This window comes from Chamaea fasciata, unplaced genomic scaffold, assembly GCF_029207755.1.
Source record: "Chamaea fasciata isolate MVZ Bird 193981 ecotype frontalis unplaced genomic scaffold, bChaFas1.0.hap1 SCAF_9, whole genome shotgun sequence".
In the NCBI taxonomy this organism is placed as follows: Eukaryota; Metazoa; Chordata; class Aves; order Passeriformes; family Sylviidae; genus Chamaea; species Chamaea fasciata.
Genome location: NW_027094094.1, coordinates 15898513 through 15920615, shown reverse-complemented (window position 1 = coordinate 15920615; position 22103 = coordinate 15898513). Strand labels below are relative to the sequence as shown.

Sequence of the window (22103 nt, the reverse complement as noted above, 5' to 3'; positions counted from 1 at the left end):
ATGGCATCAAATATTTTACTATTTCCTCAATACAGTAATGTACGTTATTTCTGTCCAGAGAACTCACACTTAACAGAATTTTGTGACCTCGTCTTGCAAGTAAATATGAAAGCATCTGTGAGTGTAAATTATTTTGATCCATAAAGAAAAAAATACTCAGTCTTGGAAGGTAATTGAACTGACACAAAATTATGTTACTATATCAAACTCCAGAGCCCTCAGTCTCGGCAGTTACAGTGCTGCTCTTTCTGAGCTAGTTTAATAAATATGTTTTACATGATGTATAGATGCCCTGAAAGGTGAATAATTTTAGGATGTTTGTTTTGCTTTCATAAAAGTTCAGGTGTGAATACCTGGCGTGATCAACTAAAACCCACCCAGTTATTGCAAAATGTAGCCAGATTTAAAGGCTATGCGCCTCCTGTCCTCTCTGAGAATGGCAGAAAGATTAACTATGGGGGCCAAGACTATACTTTGGAGGAAGCTGGTGAGTTGGTTCACTTATTTTATATGTATGTCTTAAATTTACATTGATAAAATATAAAACTTTCCAGCTATTTATGGAATACTAGAAAAATATCTTTGATTTTTCTCCCAGTTGAACACACTTTTATGCTCAATTTTAAATACCTACTTTTAATTTTTTTTAAGTTCAAATGCAAATTCTAGTTCATAAGCCCCTGTTTTTATCCCATTTCTTTTGTTTCAGAAGCTAACAAAATCTTGCATCAGCATCTTGGTCCAGGTGAAGAGCGGTTAGCCCTTCATATCCTCAGAACCCAGGGTTTGGTACCTGAACATGTGGAAACAAGAACTTTATATAGCACTTTCCAGCCCAACATCTCCCAGGTACTGTGAACTGGCTTGGTTATGATTTCTCAAAGGCAGAAATGGAGCATTCCAGAATTTATGTCATGTTTCTAATGGTGTGGTATCTCTCAGGGGGAACAGGGCTACAAATCATTATTGCTTGGCTTAAAATGTAAAGCAGCTTAGTCTAGGAACATAATAAAACACAGCTTTTTAAAGAAAGTTTCTGTAGAAACCAGAAAACTTACCTGAAAAATTGAGGGGCCATAACAAACCTATATGCAACAAACAATCCCTCATCCATCTTTTTCACTGCTATAGGGAAAGCTGCAGATGTGGGTGGATGTTTTCCCCAAAAGCTTAGGACCGCCAGGCCCTCCGTTCAACATCACTCCCCGCAAAGCCAAGAAGTGAGTATCCCCACATACCGCATACCCTCTGGCAGCCCTGACAAAGCAATCCAAAACTCTTGCCCCAAACATCTCTCTTAGGTATATCTTGCGTGTGATTGTCTGGAACACCAAAGATGTCCTTCTGGATGAAAAGAGCATCACAGGAGAAGAAATGAGTGACATCTATGTGAAGGGGTAAGAGCATTCTCTCATGTAACACTTAAAATGAGTAACACTCAGAATGTCCTGGGAATACCTTGACCATGGGTTTCAAATATGATTTGGTTCAGCTAAGTCAAATGCTAACCTCAGAGAAGTACAGAAGTGTTACGAGATAAAGCAAGGCCAGTTAATGTGTGGTGGAAGATCCCAGAATTTCATCTCTTGAGACAAACAGCAACTGAAAAGGCAAAGAGTTAGCTCTGATGCTGCATGACTTGGATTCTTAATTTTTACATTCCCTGGTCTTAATATAAAAAAGCAATAGAAAACAGAGAAATATACTACCAGGCAGATCTAATTTCTCATTAACAAAGAGCTCAGCAACTCACCGCTGATACAGCACTGGTCTTAGATCAGAAATTCAGTTCAGATGTTCCTATTTACAGTGCCAAATTGGAACCAAACTGCAAAGGGGCGTGAAAAACTCCCCAGCCCTCTGTGAGCAATTCTTGCAGCTTGCCTGCAACTCCTTAATGACACAGTTCCAGTACAAAGAGGCACCAGTGTTGTCTCACTGCAAACACCAGACACATCTCTCCATATTTTCAGATGGATGCCTGGTAATGAAGAAAATAAGCAGAAAACTGATGTCCACTACCGATCATTAGATGGCGAAGGGAACTTTAACTGGAGATTTGTTTTTCCTTTTGACTATCTCCCAGCAGAGCAACTCTGTTTAGTTTCCAAAAAGGTAAGCATTTCTAAAGATTTCAATGCTTAGAATACAGATTCTAGCGAGTCTGGTAATTTGTACCAACATATTGAAAGAGACAATTTGGCTCAGTTCCATATACTTTCTCACAGCATATACTTTGCTGTTGTGAACAGATTCATTTTGCCTTAGGGCCAGGAACAACATGCTGGCAACAACAGCAGTCTGCTTTTAGCACGGCAAGATTTTTTTTTAATACTTCCACCAACCCCAGAATTCACAAGTACTAGCGCACCCCAGCTTTGAATTTCCATAAGTAATTTTTAAAGGTATGGTATTTGTTTTTTAATATTTTAGGAACATTTTTGGAGTCTTGACAAGACAGAATTCAGAATCCCACCGAAACTGATCATTCAAATATGGGATAATGACAAGTTCTCCTTGGATGACTATCTGGGTAAGATTTTGAATGAAAATATTTACTATTGTCTCAAAGCAGGATATCAAAGGGAACAATTTGAAATTATCGTGTAAGGATTGCATTTACAGAGAGACACTGAGCATGGAAACATACTCCAGCTTTCCTTCACAGTACAGGCTTACTGAATGAAAGAGTAAGTATTCGTTCAGTAAAGGCCTACTGGCAGGTAAACGGCAATACTTTTCAGTCAGGTAAACCCTCTCACAAGGCACATGAAATGGTAACATGCATGAAAATTTACTTTGCTTCTCTCTTTAAGTAAAATTACTTAAACAAGGGCACTTCAATTCTAAATAAGAGTATTGGCAATAGCACGTAATTTAGGTTTAAGCAATCTACTTCACACTGTTACTAATCCCTAGCTTTCCTAGAGAAATCCTCTACACAGGATTCTCTGCCCTCTATTAAGACTGCTCTAAAGTCTTTAGCTTACATAGGCCTCAGAATCTTAAAAGAAGTAGTTGATTTATAACCATCATTAAAGCTTGCTAAATTATGCATTTAACTGTCAGAAATTACTTATTACATTGCTATATTTGGGTATCTTCTGTTTAGATGTGTGTGGGGAAAAAAAACCCTCTTAAAAAATCAAATAATCTTTCATTAAAGAAGGGGGAGTCCAGCTTGCTAAATGAAACTTATCAACACCAGCAAGAGGGACTTCAACCCAATGTGTCCCACTTCCCTGCCTCACAACATCTTTAGACAAACAAGAATATCATGTGCCTGTTGATTGCCTTTCCCGTAGTTCCTGTATGTAGATGTTTAGAGATAGCAAGGGTTGAGCTGCTGTGCTGTATGGTTGGTTGTGTTACGCAGCGTTTGTTTTTGTATCTGCCTCCTAGGCTTTGTGGAACTTGATTTACATAAAACAATCATTCCAGCAAAAGTTGCTGAGAAGTGTAACATAGACATGATTCCAGAATACAAGGCAGACAGTTCTCAGAAGGCTCCCAGGACTGCCTCTCTCTTTGAACAGAAATCCATGAAAGGATGGTGGCCATGTTACGTTGAAAAGGATGGCTCCCGTATTTTAGCGGTAAGGTTGTTACTACTTTTAAAAGTACTTCGGACGTGCTCACCTTACTTTTCAAATTACAAAGAAAGACTGTAAAGAGTCTCCCACTTAGCTGTTAACTTTCAGTGGATAGACAGAGGAGTGGTAAATAGGACATTCCATGCACAAGTCCAGGAATTCGGTCCAGCAACAATTTTTTAGTTTAAAATGTGAGTTTAATACTTCATTTATGTAGTTTGTTGCTAACTTTGTTTAACTTGAAAGACTGTGGTGGCAGGTTGAGTCATGCTGTCTTGTCAAAGCAGCTCATGAAGTCCTGTGAATGAATACGTTGCCTCAAGCTGTGCCAGGGGAGATTTGGCTTGGACATAAAGAAAAAATTCTTCACAGAAAGGGGTGTTAAGCATTGTAATGGCTCTACAGGGAGACTGTGGAGTCACCATCCCTAGAGGTGTTCAGGAAAGGACTGGATGTGCCCCATGGTCTATTTGACAAGGTGGACTTGGTGATCTTAGGGGTCTTTTCCAACCTAAATGATCGTGTGATTCTATCACATTATTGCTCAGAAGAACATCAGAGACATCCCAAATGCATTAAAGACTAAAGGAAAATGTTTAAATCCAAAGGATTTTTTTTTACATGGCAAACAAAATCTCTGTACTGAGAATCCAGACCAGCTTTGTGATTATGTATGCAATCAGAAGACCCTGATTGCATTCTAACCTGTTTTACGGAGAATATAAACGTATATTCATCATGTGCAGCATATTAAGCCTTTCAAAGGTGTCATCTTCTTCTTTGTAATGTTTTTGCTTTAAAACTGAATTACTGGAATTTAATAAATGAGGAAAAATATCCAGAAACATTTACAAGCCACAGCAATATGAAAAAATAGATGCATGGTCATTTGGAAAATATGCAGTCCTTGGGTTGCTCCTGAAAGAAGAGAACAACTGTTTTCGTTTTGCCAAATTGGAAAAAAAATATATAGCTTAGAACTACAGAAGAATTAGCAGAACAATATTATGTCCAGTGATTTGGTTTTTTTCTCTGTGTCTTTTCCTGATACTGTGTTGAGACACTGTCATAGTACAGAAATCAGTATATTTTGAGGAAGAAATCGGAAACACAGATGTACACCATGAGCTGATCCAAACTATTCTGTGTAAGTATCAGGCAAGTCCTATTAGTGCAATTTCAATAAGATGCCTGTCTTGTGCCACTTTTTTCTGAAGGGTAAAGTTGAAATGACATTGGAAGTTGTCAATGAAAAAGAAGCTGAGGAAAGGCCAGCTGGTAAAGGAAGAGATGAACCCAACATGAACCCCAAACTAGATCTACCGAAGTAAGATATTTTTATCCTACTAGCTTTAGAAATACCCAATATCTAGCTACTCTAATGCATGCAGTAATATATTAGTCATCAGTTATCCTTTGCAAAACTCCATTTATAAAAGCCAATCTTGTTTCCTCCTGCAAACATTAGGATAAAATGCAAGGTGGGTTCAGTACTAATGGCATATGTTTACTGCAGCTATCTTGGATTTTCAAAACTCTTTTCTTCAGACCAGAATGTTTTAAAGTGTTATAATCTCATGCTTAAGTATTCCCTGGTCTTAGAGTATAAATAATACTTACTTCTTCCAAAATGCAGCCGGCCAGATACTTCCTTCCTTTGGTTTACAAATCCCTGCAAGACCATGAGATTTATTGTGTGGCGCAGGTTTAAATGGCTCTTCATAGCCCTTATCATCTTGCTGATCTTCCTCCTGTTTGCTGCAGTGTTCCTCTATTCCCTGCCGGTAAGAATTTCTGACTGTTACTGTTCCTCAGCTGTGGGATGAGCTTAGACAGGAGTCATCAACAGGATACACTCCTGACTCAGACACAGTCTATCACCTCTGTCTTAGCAGGAGATAGGGATTATATCTGTGGAGCTATAAAAAAATTCAACTGATTTTTATTGAGAAACAATTAAAATTTAGGTTAAAACTAACCTAAAGACTGAACAAGGAACTGCTTTAGAACAGTTAATAACCTACACAATTAAAATAGCTAATAGTTGGCCTCTAGTCTACATTACTCTGAAAAAAATTACCTATTTTCACTGTATTTTAACTGAAATTACCACACCCTGAATACATTTTGATCCATTTTAATATTTAAAATGTCTTTTACAAAACTACACTGAAGGATTTTGTGTACATTTTTTTACCTCTCTTGTTTCCTTCCTCCTCCCCCAACAGAATTATTTGTCAATGAAGATCGTGAAACCAACATCATGAAGATTTTTTTAACCTCATCCTTTTAAATAGTGCAGAAATTTTGCCCCAGGCTGTGGACCAAAAACAGCGAGACTCTCCAACCTTTTTATCTGCTTGTATTTAGAATGGTAAAATGATAATTAAGACTTTCCATAAGATTATCCAAAGTTCAAGAGGTCATGGAAGGTGTTTTTGACAAACAAGGAATAACCCACAACCCCCTTTTTTTCACTTCAGTGGTACCTATGCATGGTAACGTTCTGACTGCTTTTAAAGTGGGTTTTTCATAAAAATCACTCAGAGGAGCTGCCTGCTACTGCAATCTCTGGTTTTTAACAGATACTTCCTTTTGAGAGTCCTTTTTTTTTGGGCACACTTTGAAACTCTGCATTTTAAATTAAAGGACATCCATCACTACTTACAAGTATGTCTACCAAAGCGACATCACAGTGCAATCAAAAGGTTATGCATTGTTTCTAGTTCCAAAGTTTCCATCATCATTCTGCTTAAAATTCTTATTGGCCATGTTGTAGACTTGACAACACTATACATGTATCCTGACAAGTTAATAAACATAGAAATGAATAATACATTTTATTAGTATATTTGTATATTGTACATTAGTATAATGACAAAATTTTAAATAAACTTATCCACAAGTAAAATGCAAGTTTCCAATTTTCTTCAACTATTACAAAAGTAGAGTGTATTAGGACTTGTGTAATGTCTATCAGAGGATGTAATGTCACAGACCTGGAATTTAAGGTATTTCACTGTTATCTGTACAGTGAAGAATAAGGAAATACTTCAAAGTTCTCATTAAGTTATTCATTAGTTAGGAAATGAATAAAGAAATATGCTGGCCAGTTTCACTATACTCCTTGTATTTTGAGATGATCATGAATCAAAACACAGGAGGATAGATGACCTGGAATCAACCCTGGTTTGAAATCTGATCTGCACATGGGAAGTATCTCATTTTGCCTCAGTCTCCCCTCCCAAGACAGAGTAAAATACAATCTGCACTAAAAAATCAGGTTATAGTCTGTGATTCTATCTCACTTTCATGGAGGGCTGACACAGAAGCACCTCTGAACATCCTCTGGCCCTTGAAATAAAGGAAATCTGCAGCAGAACCTGAAATCAGCATTTGGTGTGATTGTCACATTTTTGACTGGATAAAGACTTCAGGTGTCTTTACAAAGATGTCAAAAATAACGACAAAAATTAATTAGTCTTTTAAAACTTCTGTCATTGTATTTAGTGATATACTAAACACTTTCTTATAACACAGTACTGTAAAATAATAAGCATGTATTTGTTGGGCAAAATAAGTAACCTTATCTGGTTGGAGGAGTTGGGGTAAAGGTCTAGCCACTGGGACTTCACATGATGGAAGCTATTTAATGTTAGAGTGGAGCAAGCAGCAGTCACCCTGTCGAAAACATAACACCATCCTTAGTTTTTTGTTGTCAAGAAACTCCCAAGCATCTTGACCCTTGAATGAGAGCTTAGAGCTGGAACTAATCACTATCCAGATGGATTGTCCCTCCACTAATGATGAAATAGCACTCCAGAAATAACCAGCAATTTGCATGAGCAAATGTTTGATCATCCAGTATTAAAATCTGTCTCAATCAGTGCCATAAATCTGACAAACGGTAAAAATCACAGCAAACTTATTTTCATGCAAGACAAGAAAGTGTGTTGCTTCTAAGGGTTGTAATTAGAAAGCATTTAACTTCAAAGAGCGTGGAGCAGAGATCCAAGCAAGCCTGTTCACAGAGCATTTGAAGAGTGGCAGGTACTGCCCTTCTGAGTGGAGTTCACCCTCTTCCAGATGCCTTTTTGTTCAAGCATGCATAGGCTTGATCGTTTCACTTCAATTAGGCAGTGCTATTAAAAACATAACTGAAAAGTCTGAGAAGCCATTCTGTCTGCCAGCCGGCCCCAGTAACAAACAAAAGACAGCACATCTTCACAAGAAAGAAAAGGTGATCATTTATATTTCCATGCAGTGCCAGTCAAATCTCTAATCCTGGTGCAGCTGCTGTGCATGACTCCAACATGCAACAGGTTTTTGTCTAGCTGGAACAGTTACCAAAGATTTAGCCCTTAGTTGTGTCGGGAACAACTTGGTGCTGCTCTCACTGTGCACCGATGACCGGGATGTTCACTTTGGCCACTCCAGCTCTGAACCACTCCAGTTACCAGCAGCTGAGGCAAATGGCCTGTGAGGCCACAGAATGTGGATGTGCCTGATACCACTCCTCCTTATTACAGGAAATTACTTAACCCCTAGAATTCCTCCTCCTATGAGATTGTTTTGCCAGCCAGCTGGAACAGCCAGGGAAAGGCTGGAACAGCCAAGGGAAAGTTGAAGCGAAACTGAAAGTGCCTACAGCAAAAAATGGGTGACCAGCAGCAGTATGTCCAAGTCCTCCTGCCTCTGCCATCACATGGGTTCAAACACCAGTGGCTGCACTCCTTGATGCACTCAGGTATCCAAGCAGCATATGATCTTCTGTCGCTGCTTGCTGTAGTTGCCCCAAACCCTGACTACTGGCATGGGCTGTAAGAAAGTTAACAGATACTGTGGTGTACTTTACAAAGAAAGAGCCATCTTGTGTAATCCAAGATGAAATATTTTGAGAAACTTGCATCTATACCAGCTCAGTGTAAAGAGGCAGTAAACTCAGGCACACTTACAAGCTGTTCTTGCATTTCTTTGAACAGCCACAAGATGACATCCCAAGTCTCGTGTGTTCACAAAGGCCTTCCAGTACTTCTGTTTCATTCCTACCCTAAATACATTTCACCTATGGAGATGAACAAGATGCATTTAATAGTCAAGGGAAAACAGTCCCATCAAGTCCATTGCTCCTAAGTGTATTTGAAAAACACAGGTGTAAGCACCTTTGGGACCTACCTATTATATACAAAGTGACTCCAAACCTGGTGCTTTCTGACCTCTATGCTGTTGTATCCACTCCCTGCCCCTACATGCTTAAGAATCTATTCAGCAACTTGAAAGCACTACTGAAGTGTGAAATGGCAGCATTCAGTGCTGCATCTATCTTGTGTCAGTGCTGGCACGGCTAGTAAATACCATGCAGCTTTTTACACAGTACTGGCCATTGCTCAGAGCTGCCATGTCATGGAGACAGAGAGGGACCTGAATTAGGAAGACAATGCTCTAATGGAAAACTATAAACTTCTTTAAATATTCATATATTAAAAAAAAAAAAAAAGGAAATACACATTTGTCTGTCGAGTCTGACCACAAAGTTACCCTTTGAAAAATTTATTTCCCTTGTAACCTTTCCTGTGGCTAAGAGATTGCATTCACTGACAAGTGCAAGATGAGGAACATTATAGGAAAAACACATTTCCTGAAGCCTGCAAAAACTCTGAAGGCATTGTAGGTGCTGATAAAAGACTCCAAGACAGTTCTGTTCCTTTCTCAGACCTACAAGGTGTCAGGACTTGCAGCAAACAGCACCGGGGCATTGAGAACACAGCAGGAGGTACACAAACACCCGGAACCCAGCCACCTCCCAGGGATCCAGGGGTGCCAGCACAGAAGGGAGTGGTGCTCACTGCATTTAGAAGACCTACCCAGAAGTGGTCAGCGAGAGACAATGAGCCTCCAGCGTGCCTTATCCAGCACGGAGCTGCTGCAGGGTGCCAGCATTCCCTTGGGGTCTGCACAGCAAACCATTTCTGCAGAGTAAACCATTTCCTCTCCATTCCTCTCTGCAGCCGTGGTGGGAAGTGACGGCAGCACGGTGCACCAGGAACGGCCCGGCACACTCAGCCACGCACCGGATTTAGGTTTAAATTTCAGGCAGACAAGTGAGCTGAACTTTCGCTTCCAGGCTCCTGTGTAATTCTTGTCGCTGTTAAGCAAATATGGTAAAACAAAAGAAGACACGCTTGGCACCACCTTCTAGGAGAAATTGTGGACAGTCAGTACCACAGACAGTTGTATGAGGGAACCTGTCATCCCAGGCCTTTGGAGATACTGAAGCTTTTGGTCATGATGCAGGTTCAATGCCAAGCTGGGTAGCTGTAAAAACATACACGTACTTCCAGAAAGGAAAAGATGCACAACCAAGAGAGACTGGAGAGTTTATATAAACCTGAAGAGGTGTTAGGCAGTAATGGAACAGTTGCAGATTGGCACCTAAGCACCAGAGCTCCCAGCAGCGCCTCTTCGCACAGCTGTGTGTCTGTTGGGTTGTGTCACTGCTCTCTACAAAACAGCAGTTAGGAAAATTAATGGAGTTAGATGCATCATCAAACAGGAAACAATTAATAAACCCAAGCTATGTTAACAGTGTTCTATCCATCATAATCCTCTTGTGTTCAAACCCTGTATTTTATTTTGCTACAGGTCTCCAAAAAAGGCACATTGTAAATGAATAAAGATTCGAATGCGGATAATGAAAAGAATCAAGAGCAAGCAAGTAGGATAAGGCTTCCCGTACAAAAAAAGCTTAAGACATCAACACTGGCCTGGAAAATGGCAGAGCAACAAGAACCAGGGTCTAAAGTAGGCTATAGAGAGGCAGAGAACATAAATCAGATGCATTTCTTCAAGTACTATATTAAAAACATGCACGTGCACACATGAAGACTTCGCCCCTCTCAAAACCTTCAAACTAAAAGCCAAAAACTTTACAAAAGTTAAAGGAGACATTTTAGACCGTATTTTAGGTGACGGTTGGAACATACTGGCAGAGCATATTATTTAGTTTAATAAGGACAGAGAAAGCCTGAAATGCCTCCCTGCATTTACATATTAGGATAACATTATGAAATAAACTAGCTCTGATACTTCACTACATCCCATCCTCACTGGAATCCTCAGAACAGTATTCCACTCTACGATAGCACTGTGCTTCTGAGAGGAGGACTATGCGCTCACAGCTGTGAAAGATGTCCTTCCCTGTTGAATTTCCGAGTTTTCTAGCCTAACTGCATCCTGCTCAGTATTCAGGTTATCAGATCAAATACCATGAAGAACTGATCATGGACCAGCCTCAGAGTCACCGTTCCAGTTGGGCCATGGCTTCACAATGCACTGGCACTGGTGGCATGACTAACTTCAGGGATTTATTGCCATTCACTACCATGGTCTTGACTAACAAAATCAAAACAAAAAGAAACACTACCAACCTTCCTGCACCCTTTCTGAGTTTTTGTTTAGTGTGAGACAATCCTCTTATTTGTTTCCAGCCATGGTACTATGGTGTGTTGAAAGAAATCATGGGCTATGGCCTTCAGAAGAATATCTTAAGCTGATGTAGTCATCAAACAAAATAATCTCAAGCTGAGTTGTCAGCAAGTTCCTTTGCCACAAGACTCCACTTCAGGACTGCAGGCAAACTCAGGAAGACAAGAATATATCAGCAGCACAGGAGAGACCTTCAGAAGAATTTACTCGTTCACAGGAAGACAAATATAATAAAGAAAATAAAACTCAATAAAATATAAAATTAAGGTACCAAAAAACTACTTAGCCACCAGCTCACATATGTACCAAAAATGAAGATGGACACTGCAAAGAGGACAACTTACCCGTTGAGGTAAAGAATGCATGGGAAGGCCCAAGACTTACTCTAAATGTAAAAAACAATGAAGGTTCCAGTCAGCCGCAAAACATTAGACATCATATATCTTGGAGAAGAGCACCAGGCTTCTACAGTAAACCAAAGATTTCTTAACACTCCTTTCCATGTTTTCAAGGGGAGAAACCTTGCAGAAGTATTTTTAATACGATTCTGCCCTGCTTTTACTCCCAGAAACATGAAGCCTTTGTTTTAACTGAGATAACTCCCTGGCTGAGAACTGCTAGCCCAGTTAATTAGCACCTTCACTCCGTCCCGAACACCTCCTGTGCAGTCACACAGCAGCCTCCAAAGGCAACTCGAAGCCTCATCTCCTCCGGGACCAGCCATGAGCTCCTGCCCAGGAGCCCTGACGCCCCCTGGCCCGGCAGAGGAGATCCATTTCCGTGGGCTGCTTTCAAAGATGAAGAGTTCCTGTTTTGGAGTAGGAGGCAGTCAATTAAACTTTTGAAACTAATCCTGCCCACGTCAGAGCAGTCTAGCCCCAGATCTACACATTCTTTCACGTAATCCAGTTGCCCTCATGCAAAAACCTGCATGCATTATATATGAATAACTGCTACTATTAGAATATTAAGAAAGCTTTAAAAAGAAAAAGAAAACAAACCCCAGAGACAATTGTTTATGCAAGAAAGACAGGAACTGGAACACATGGCAAGATCTTCTTCTCGTGTTGCCATACAGGGACTTTGTTACAGAGGATTTATTCCAAGTTTTTTGTTATTTCTTGCCTTGAAATATCCTGAAACAAAATGGGATGGTCCCACTGTGCTGTGAGCTTAAACACACACACAAAGTACACAGGTAAAAGCACTAAAAGCAATCAGTTCTGAGAAAGGATTTACTTTTACTTCAGTTGCACAAGTATACGTGGGTGTGTTTTTAAATAGATATAAGATGTCTCCACTCATCTTGCTCTGATCCATGCTGTGCCAACTTAAACCCTGCCAATGCATCTGAATAGTCAAACAAACGTCTGTCCCTCCCCAAACATCCACCATTCACATTAAATAAAACACATAACAATGGAAGGAAAATAGACCTGAAAAGAGCTTATTTCCAAATTCAAAGGTCTAACCTGAGGTAGCTATTTTCATGTAAATCTGAATTCTTCTTGCTCATATACATGAACCCAGAATTATCTGATCAGTTAACATTCTTAGCTTCTCTTATGCAATTAAAAGGGAGGAGAAAATTAAAGGAAAAGAGAATGGAAATCCCCCAAAGCAATGAAAGAGAACCTTAGCTCTGTGGCTCCGAACTAGCAAAAGACCTTGAAAACAAACTACTGCACTCAGGGCAATAAGGAGGGGAGAAAATGGATTGAAACTCCAAATCTCTCTTGCACAGCAAAAGCCAGGCCAGCCTGCCACATCCTGGGAGAGTCCTGCTGTCAGCACCAGGTTAGGGACTGATCTGCTCCTAGTCCCTTTTGGAGCATGGGTGAAATGCCTTCAATGCAGCCAGCCTCCAAACCAGTCTTACCTTTGCAAAGGTCAGGCAGTACGGCTGCTGATGCACCACTGAAACACCTTCCCACAGCAATTGTTCAGCATGTGGCCACCTGCTCCGTGACACTTCCACTCTATTATACATACCCACTGCAGCATGCCACTACTGGCTCAAAAGCTGAGTTTCCAGTTTGGAAACTGGAAATACCAAATTTCTCCTCCGTTTTGTTGGGGTTTTTTCTTTTTTTTAATTTGAACGCAACCTTTTTTTTTTTTTTAATCCTGTGAAAATTTGCTGTGAAAGCAATTTTAAAAAGGTAAAGAAAAAAAATCCATTGCCCATCCATGAAAATTGGTTTTGGTTTTGCCACAAACAGCAGTTCCAGTGAAAAGCTGAGGAAAGCTACCAGAATTGCCTGTGGAAACAGCAGTGACATCTAAACAAGCTCAGGGCAATGCTGGAGCTGTAACAAGCTCTCAGAGATACAGGCTGTAACAGACCCTGTATCTGTATAATGAACAACACCTCAACTGAAATGTCAAGATCAATGAACTTCTGTTTTCTTTTTATGCATAACGAAGTTATTTAATTTTACCCCACTTGTGTTTCTTAGTTCCTTTAGGTAAGCACATGTCCCTGCAGATATCTGTCTGACAAAGATGACAATTTTTAACTGATTTTAAAGCAAAATGGTGAATTTCAAACAAAACTCAATTCTAAACTCATTTGTCTTACCTCATAACTCAGAATTACCCCATTAAAATCAATTATTTGGCATAGGACAGAATCACTAAGCAGCTGAAGGAAGGATGTATGGTTTAGAGAGGACTTGAGGGAAAGGAAGAATTTGACTAACAAGCATTTTTAAGAAGAACATTCATAAACAATGGTGCCCTTATGCTACCAGAGGAAAAAAATATAAGTTACCATTTGTAAAAAGCGTTATTGATTTCCTCCTTTTTTTCCCCGTTTATTTTACAGAACAAAATTTCTGACTACGCATAAAGCTAGGCCAGAAAATGTCAAAGGAGGACATCATTACTCCTCAGGATGTTAAGGGAAGGCAGAGTCAGGGTAAGAGGAGTTACCAGGTCCCACAGCGCGCTGTTTCAACACCAGAGTGGAAGAATGACCCTACCAGGTCCCCTCATGATCAGGCTTGTCTCAGCAGACTCAGCTCCCAGGCAGCTCTGTTAATCTACAGAGCCTCCACTTCCCTTTGAACAACAATTCTCCTGTATTAAATGCAGAGAATAGCAGTGATAGCATGATGCATACCTGCTGAGAACAAAGAGCTGTGTGGCTAAATTTAATCAGCACTTCCTCCAAATGTGCCAAACAATCCTGTGCTTTCATTTTGTAAACCATCTACAGAAAGCAGTGCTACACCAGGTGAGGAATTTCTTAAACATGTTTCAAAGTTATTAGTAGATGTTACCTTTACTGAGCTACCTGAAATTTATACCATGCAAGGTTACTTCAAACTCTCTGTGCTTCAGTTCACTTACCTACAGGAATTCTTCCTTCACTTCTCTGTCCTCTGACTTGAAGACTGGAAGGGTCATCTTCATAATAGAGGACAGCACATGCTAAATCCACATTCCTGTGTAATATCTCTCAGAAGTTATAAACACCTGAATTGTGAACTTTACTCAAAATTTTCAGGAAATAATTTTGTCCAACACAACCCAAAGCCAGTGAAACTTTAGGAGACCTTCTTTTACCTTACCTTTATCTTACCTCCTGAAAAATTGCAAGAGAAGAGCCAAACCATGTTCATTAGTTCTCCTAGTTAGGCATCTGTTGAGTTTTGAAAGGGACTTTTTCTCAATTCAGAATTCTGCCTGTGAAAGGCCTGAAGGGACTCTCGGGATCCTTTTGGTTTTGTCCTGAGCTCAAACCCACAAGGAAACTGTCCCAATACCAAACTGATACTCAAGAATTTTACCTTTCTGTCCCCAAGGCTCCATCTGCAAGCCCAGTTTATTTGGTCTGGAAGAATGGACCACTGGACACATTATTATCAGACAGATGTTCTCTTATCACCCAGCTACCTGAAGATAAAAGCCTTGATGTTTAAAATGCAGTCAGTATCCTTGTTTGAGCCTCGCCTGTATGCACTAAAAAGGGTCTGAACTCTAATTAGTGCCAAAAGCAGTTTTATACTTTCAAGTACTTATGGCACACAAGCAAGTGCTCATCTCTGAAGATGGAACATTCAGACTGGATTCATCACCTCCTACCTCTCTTCAGTAAAATTAGTCTGCAGCCTCACCCCAAACATGTCAGGCACAGCTCGTGATGCCTCACTAAGCATCCTGGGAAATTCTTATCATCCTATGGCAAGCAAAGGCTCATCTGCTAATTTTGTTCCTTCTACACAAACATGATCTATGATTTCTGTTCCACAGGATCCACCCTGAGCTCTCTGGATTTTAGAAAGCTAACAGTCATTCCATTTTGATATGAAAGGAAAGTATCAGTAGACTGTGCTAAGTAAGTGCTTTGCTAACAGGTAGCTACAGGCTTGATCTCACTGTCAGTGGAAATAGGTAAGATCCCCCCAGACAGCATCAATAAATAGTTTGATACATGTATTTTAAAGAGTCTTTTCAGACACTAAGAGCACTGTTTGTCAAATGAAATATATTATGCTTTAAAATTCCATTATATGTTTTTCAAGGGAAAGGAATTTCACTGCAGCAAATATGCAGCAAACAAGCTAAATTTCACTGTAGCAAAACTACCAAAATGTTTCTGAGGTACAAATAGCTCATCCCCGGTTCTTTTAGAAACTGCAAACAAGTAATTAGCCCTTCTGAACTCCAGAGTCTGTAGCCTGTAGCTAATGTGATGTTACTAATGCATTTATAAACATCAGGCTCCAAAGCCAACACTGAGATATTCCATCATAATTTAGATCTCTCATTAACTTCACCACCCTGACCAACATGCTGTCACTGGCAGAGTGTTTGACAGTTTACATTACCTGCAGACATGAGTTCATGTCAATTCAATTAAGAAAGATTAATTCCAGAACTGACAATGCATAAATATTTTTAAATTACACCTGGCCTTGTTGGCACTGCTTATTCCAAGACTGACTTTAGAAGAGAGAACATGTCTTTAGCCTCCTGGGCAGAAAGGAAAACTCGAAGGAAGGTGAAAGGAAGAATTTATTATGAATTCAGTATTCCATCATACTGTCCAATCTATCTTTCATGATTCCCCCTCCCTCCCCCTCCCCCCCACCAATTAAACAAGCTTATCTCTCACTGTCTGTTACAGAATGAAAGGAAACAGGAAAGATTCGATGCAAACAGGCACTGCCAGAAAATTGTCAGCGACATCTTTATGATGATCATTTGCTGACTGGTTTAGTCTACATTAGTTTACACTAATTTGTGTACATCACTGCTTTGGAAGGCATTCAGATACCATGGTGATAGACACCATATGAGAATGTAGATAGATAATATTTGACATTTATCTTCATGAACAAAGATCTGGGTAACTCCCCACTGATTGCACTTCTGATGAGTGAAGATAAATGTCACATCAGACTAAGCCATCCAGCATTCTAGTGAAACACTCTTTCTCTTGGCTCTGATGTGTAAAAATATCCAGCTTCAGTGCATGTGAACAGGTTTAATTAAGTAAGCATCAAGCACACAGTGATAAAATTATTTGCTCACCGTTGTCAAACTGGTCATGATCCCAAGTAGCCAAATTTATTAAATTCTGGTCCAAGGTTTAATCTACTAGAAGAATCTTTCTCTGATATTTCAATGTGACAATTGCACAGCCATTGCCTGAAAAGTGCACTTTAAGAAGAAAAACTCTCCTGCTCTAGTCAAATCTGTGCCATACCCAAATAAACAAACCATTGAGAAAGTGAGCAATCCCTCATGAACATCATGACGATGTTGCTTTAGGGACCAGAGCTTTGTCTTTGGACTAAATTATGCTGAACTATGCAGATCCACCAACTCCAGTGCTATTAACATTGGCTGATGCTAAACAAGGCAGACGTCCTTAGTGCAACAGGAGTGGGAATCTCCACTAAAACATAAACTGGGAGCACAATGGGGTGCATTCAGACAGCAACGGGAAAGGCAGGGAGAGGTAACACACTTTTACTATTTATAACCTGATGGCTCATCCCATGGACTACTTTTTCTGTCCTATTGTGTGAGCTTGGGTTAAATTAGGGTTAAATGAGAGGGAAGTAGTCATGGAATCCAGAGCTACCTGACATAAGCATTCAAGATTTTAATGCCTTGATGTGACTTTTCTAATTTTTCTGCACCCACAAGTTGAAAAGCTGAATTGAGTGGCTTGCAAGGTACCTTAAACTCATCAAATTTGAGTATTTCTATACTAGCCAACAACTTTTATACTAGCCAGCATAAAAAATAGACAAATACAGCAGGAGAAACAAATCCAGAAAGTAATAACCTTCTAAGATACAGGTTTGAGTAGATATTAAAAGACTGAGCCAAGTGTGTAAATGTGGTGCTCTCATGTTTTGTTTTGTTTGGGGATTTTTAAGGATTTTAGTATTTTTTAGTATTTTGTTTAATTTTGAAATCCTGGATTGTATTTGCGAGAGTATTAATTGTTCAACACTTCTGTTATCATAAGTTATTAAAACAAGAGATTTTCAGATTCTGTCATCATCTTATGGGAGAACTCTAAGTTTTAGTTCTAATTTTAATTTTTTTTAAAGGCTGATGATTTTTAGAATGTGCCAGGAAAAACAAAAAATTTCAGAGGCTAGATCTTTTTAAAATCCCTTCAAAATCAAGAAAGAGAAATGCCAAAATCCAAACAAATAAAAAAGTCTTTTTATGTATTCAACTTCACCCCCACCTCCCCGAAACCTTACACAACTGGGGAGTGTGGGGAAGAGCAGTTCATACAGGGGGTCTTTGTATGAACAAGAGACGCTTCAGAATGTCTGGGAAACGACATATATATACACATATTACAGTTCTCACTTATCCAATCAAGCTTTACTATCACATACTACATCTGACCTGGTCACTGCACACATCAAAGCTTTTTCACCAGACTGTTATCCTGTCTGACAAAGGCACCCACCTGTGGGCTTCCTGTTTGTGTGGAACATAGATCTGGCCTTTTGAGCACTAAAATTCATTCGTCTTAGCAAAGCAGGGAGAACTGCAGCTGAATACAATTTCTTTAGAGGTCTTTCATTTGAGCAAGATTTAATTAATTTCTGTTCTTAATTCCAGAAATGCACTAAAGAAAGCTGGACTTGCTGAAATTCCATGAAAATAAATTTGAAAACAAAACCACCCGAGCTAATAGGTAATGCCAGGTCATTAGAAATATGTAGCTGTATTAGGGAAGAAAAATGGAATTAAAACCACCATTGTGATCCTAGGAAATACTGTCCTTCCATGGAAATAACATTTCTATGTGGAGTGGGAAAAGACAGTCATAAACTGCACTGAAGCCATGGAGGGCAATGTTTCAGCTGCATGGAAGTTGTTAGCCCAGGAATCACACTCCAGAAAAAGAAGTGACAATTTTTGTGAGAATTTTTGGTTCGGACACAGATGAATTTGTATTCTTTCATCTAATCTCCTAGGTTAACATAACAACTACTTCAAAATCAGCACAAAATTAAGTTGAATTTCAAATCTCTCTAAATAACCAGTTTGTAAACTAACTGTTGCTATTTTCTGGAGGGGATGGGTTTCAGATTGAATAAAATTTTGATGATATGCTGAATAAATCTTTTGCCTTGGTTTGTTGGTTTTTTTTTTTTAATTTTAACTAGAGCACCTGGTTTTTCTTTCTGTCTCTCTCTCTTTTTTTGTTTTTAAGTCACTTTTTTTAAAAAACAAACCACCTCCAGTGGAAGCACAATAACCTTGGGAGCCAATGTGCAAACTGCTGAGGCCACTTTTAGGGGAAGGTCAGAAGAATGATTAAAATAACACTTTTTTAAAAATTTGAGAAGACATTCTCTATTCTCACTCTTTCTTCCTTTCTAACACAGCCATTTTTAGACAGCTGACTTGCTCAGCTATGCTGTCTTTCCCTGGAATATTGCCTTTACTGGAGCAGAGCCAACATCATCACTTGATGTCTCAAAGTGAGGGGTGCTTACACTTGATTTCTGTCAAGGATCAACAACAAGGCAAAACTTGCACCTTTATGGAGTTGAAAACCTGCTGTTCTGAGCTTTGGGCCAGAAGTCTTGACTCATACCAAATTTTCCTTACTGCTAGTCAAGTAGGATGCCTGATAAATCTCTTCTTTGATTCAAAATCTTAGGAAGTGGGGTTTTTTAAGGACTTCTGAGTTCTAAGCCCTTTTGCATGTAATTTCCATTTACACTGCTCTTTCCACTGCACAGTCTGTGCAGGTCACTGTTACTGTTCTTGCAGCCAAGTGAAAGAGGTTCCATGCTGCAATACCCTGGGGCAAGCAAGCACACAGTAAGGAATAAGGACAGCACAATTTTCTTTGTCCCTTTAGGCTTATCTTTCATGATCACAAGGGAGATACCCAGTGACCCTGGCATACCAAGATCACCAGCAGTCCAATCAGCATTTTCAGAAGGAGCCTATGGGCTGAGAACTGGTTCCTCCAAAGGCCTGTGACAAGCAGTTTGAAGCAGAATACAGGCTAATTTTTGTTTTACAGCTGAAAGAAATGTAGATATACAAGGGCAAAAAACAAAAGAAAGCTCCAACGAAATGAAAAAACTTGTAAAAGTTGCATGATAGCTTAAGAGCTACACAAGAAACAACAAAGCATGTGTGAGCAGTTAAATCCCAATAATAACAGGAAGCAACTAGAAAGTAAGAGCAGCTACAGAAAACAGCAGAATGGGCAAAACAAAACAGTTCTTTTTAAAGGGCAAAATATCCTCCCTTCCACTTGTGTAACTTTAAGATCTTTAGGCACAGTGCTACCTCCTTATGTGCTTTTAACACCTATACTATAGCCCAAACTTTTGGACACCACACAAATAAACACTTCATGAGAATCCCAGTGTAGCATGTGGCAGATGGTGCAGTACCAGAACAAAGGCGGCACTGAAAGGCCAATACACTTAAGGTGTCCTAGAGTTTGGTTTCAGTTATGGAGGGGTGGATTTGTTCTGAATCTCTTTGAAAAGAACATGACCTGCACTACTGCATGAGCAGCCTCTGCAACAGAGGATGTCCCTCTGAGATGTTTAGACCCCTCAATGTTTTCCTGAGTCAATCCAATAGGACCACAGGGAAATCGAAGTTCCCTAAAAAAGAGGCCATGGATGTTAATCAAGCAGTATACTTCACTGCTAGCTTTGAAAGCAGCTATTTAAATTCTGTATGGGCTTGATCATAATAGATTGGTTTGGTACAGATATTTTTTTCTTTTTTACTATTAACAAATGACTGTGATAATTTCTTGCATTTATGTTTTTAAAATCTCAAAATATGAAGTTCCTTAAATTAATACTGTCCCTCACATCTTAAACTATTTCTCATCTGCATCAGCCATATCTAAAGAGCATCTTCCAAACACACACTATCCTTGTGAACTTTTTACAAAGTCCATTCTAGGCTTGTGAAGATAACCTGGTTTTGGGTTGTTTTTTTTTTTTTTAAATAAGAAAAATAAGTATTTTGTTACTTGTACTTCTCATTTTTTAGCAATTTTCTTTCCATACTGCAGGCATGTTGTGTGTTTCTAAACATGCCAGAGCAAGAGTCAAATATAAACAGCTCCATTAAAATATCACACTGATTAAATAACACCAAACAACCTGGATTAAATAATGCCAAAAGACCTGGCCTAAAAGAAAATAGGCAGGAAATTAAAAGCCATATCTGACACTTCATCTTTACCTCAAACAACTGAAAGAAGATTTAAAGGACAAAGATTCTTTTTATCTATGAAATCAGTCGGAGACACCGAAGAGAGAGACAGAAGGTAACAGACTGTCTGCAAGCTGTACCATCACAGTCACCTAAATGGTTTTCCATCAACCTGGACAGGCAAGAGAACACTCAGGGCAGTCCAGGACCCTGAACGCAATCAAACCCTACACTCAGCTACAACAGGCACAGCAATATTCCTGATCACTTAGGCCATTAAATGTTTCAGGGCATTTAGAGCGGTAAATATATCTGTTCCACTGCACAATTCTATTCATTCTTCTGCTCTCCTTACAGCACCACTGAGTGCATATCCTTTGTGCCCTTTGTTGGAAAGGCATGGCTCCATTCTAAGAGCAGATGAAATGATTTCAAATAAATTTATAAATCTCTTCCAATTGAAAAGCATTGTCCTACTGAATGTCCAGCAATTTCTGCCTGATGTATTCAGGTGTTATTGAATGGAACCTCCAAAACTCAGTAAATTTTAACTGCTCTTAAAGAAAACATAAATGGAAATTACAAGACAATTGACAGATCTAAGACCTGCTCTTTATAGAACAGTCCAAGAGGGATTCTGAAATTAGTTGGAGCTCTCTGAAACACCACCATGGTATCCTTGGTTTCAGTGAACTAGAGATTTGGAAAGCACTGATGACCAATGAGCTGGTGCTCAACGAACATCCAAAGGTCCAGTAATCATCCAATCACACCAGTCGAAGAGAAATGATCACTCATCAAAGGCAACTACGAAATTTGGGTCTTTATGATAACTGTTAAGATTTCTTAGATGCTGCTAGCTGAGAAGAAACCAGTCTCCCCAGTGCAAAGCTGATACATTCTGCTGATTCGTTTCATAGTGAGGTGACAAGAGGATATAATAAACCACAAGATGTTGCCTTGAACCATAAAATCTATGCTAAGTGGAAGTCTTGCCCTAACAGTTAATGGATTATGAAGAACTATCCAAAAGGTTATGGGTGAGTTCAGCTTTCTCCTTAAGTGGAAGACAGAAGTCAGTCTTCATCTGCCTTTGCACTTTTCTTCTGTAGGAGATCCTCATCCAGAAGTTAAGAAGATTACAGACACATGGATGACATTAAGCAGTTGCAGTGGATGCAATGGACACACTTCCGAGGGGATGAACAGGGATGCACAGGGCTGAAATTGGAGTGTCCAGGGGTACTTTTACACTGGTGTCCAGATGACCCCGATGACTGCTGGGTATGATCAGTACTGAGTGGAGTCCCCTCTAACTGGGCAAAGGATCATGAT

The 22103-nt window shown here is 39.5% G+C and overlaps 1 protein-coding gene across 3 annotated transcripts in view; it reads left to right on the top strand.

The window, feature by feature from the left end:
- The window catches only part of MYOF (myoferlin), a 61352-nt gene extending 54844 nt beyond the window's left edge, over positions 1-6508 (top strand). For all 3 annotated transcript variants that reach the window (XM_066191198.1, XM_066191197.1, XM_066191196.1), the window contains 10 exons: positions 339-487; positions 710-849; positions 1132-1220; positions 1302-1397; positions 1974-2115; positions 2434-2533; positions 3403-3596; positions 4811-4920; positions 5230-5377; positions 5822-6508. In XM_066191198.1, coding sequence (XP_066047295.1) covers positions 339-487; positions 710-849; positions 1132-1220; positions 1302-1397; positions 1974-2115; positions 2434-2533; positions 3403-3596; positions 4811-4920; positions 5230-5377; positions 5822-5860 — 1207 coding nt within the window. In that variant the 3' untranslated portion in view covers positions 5861-6508. The remainder of the gene's footprint in view (positions 1-338; positions 488-709; positions 850-1131; positions 1221-1301; positions 1398-1973; positions 2116-2433; positions 2534-3402; positions 3597-4810; positions 4921-5229; positions 5378-5821) is intronic.
- Positions 6509-22103: the final 15595 nt, after the last annotated feature.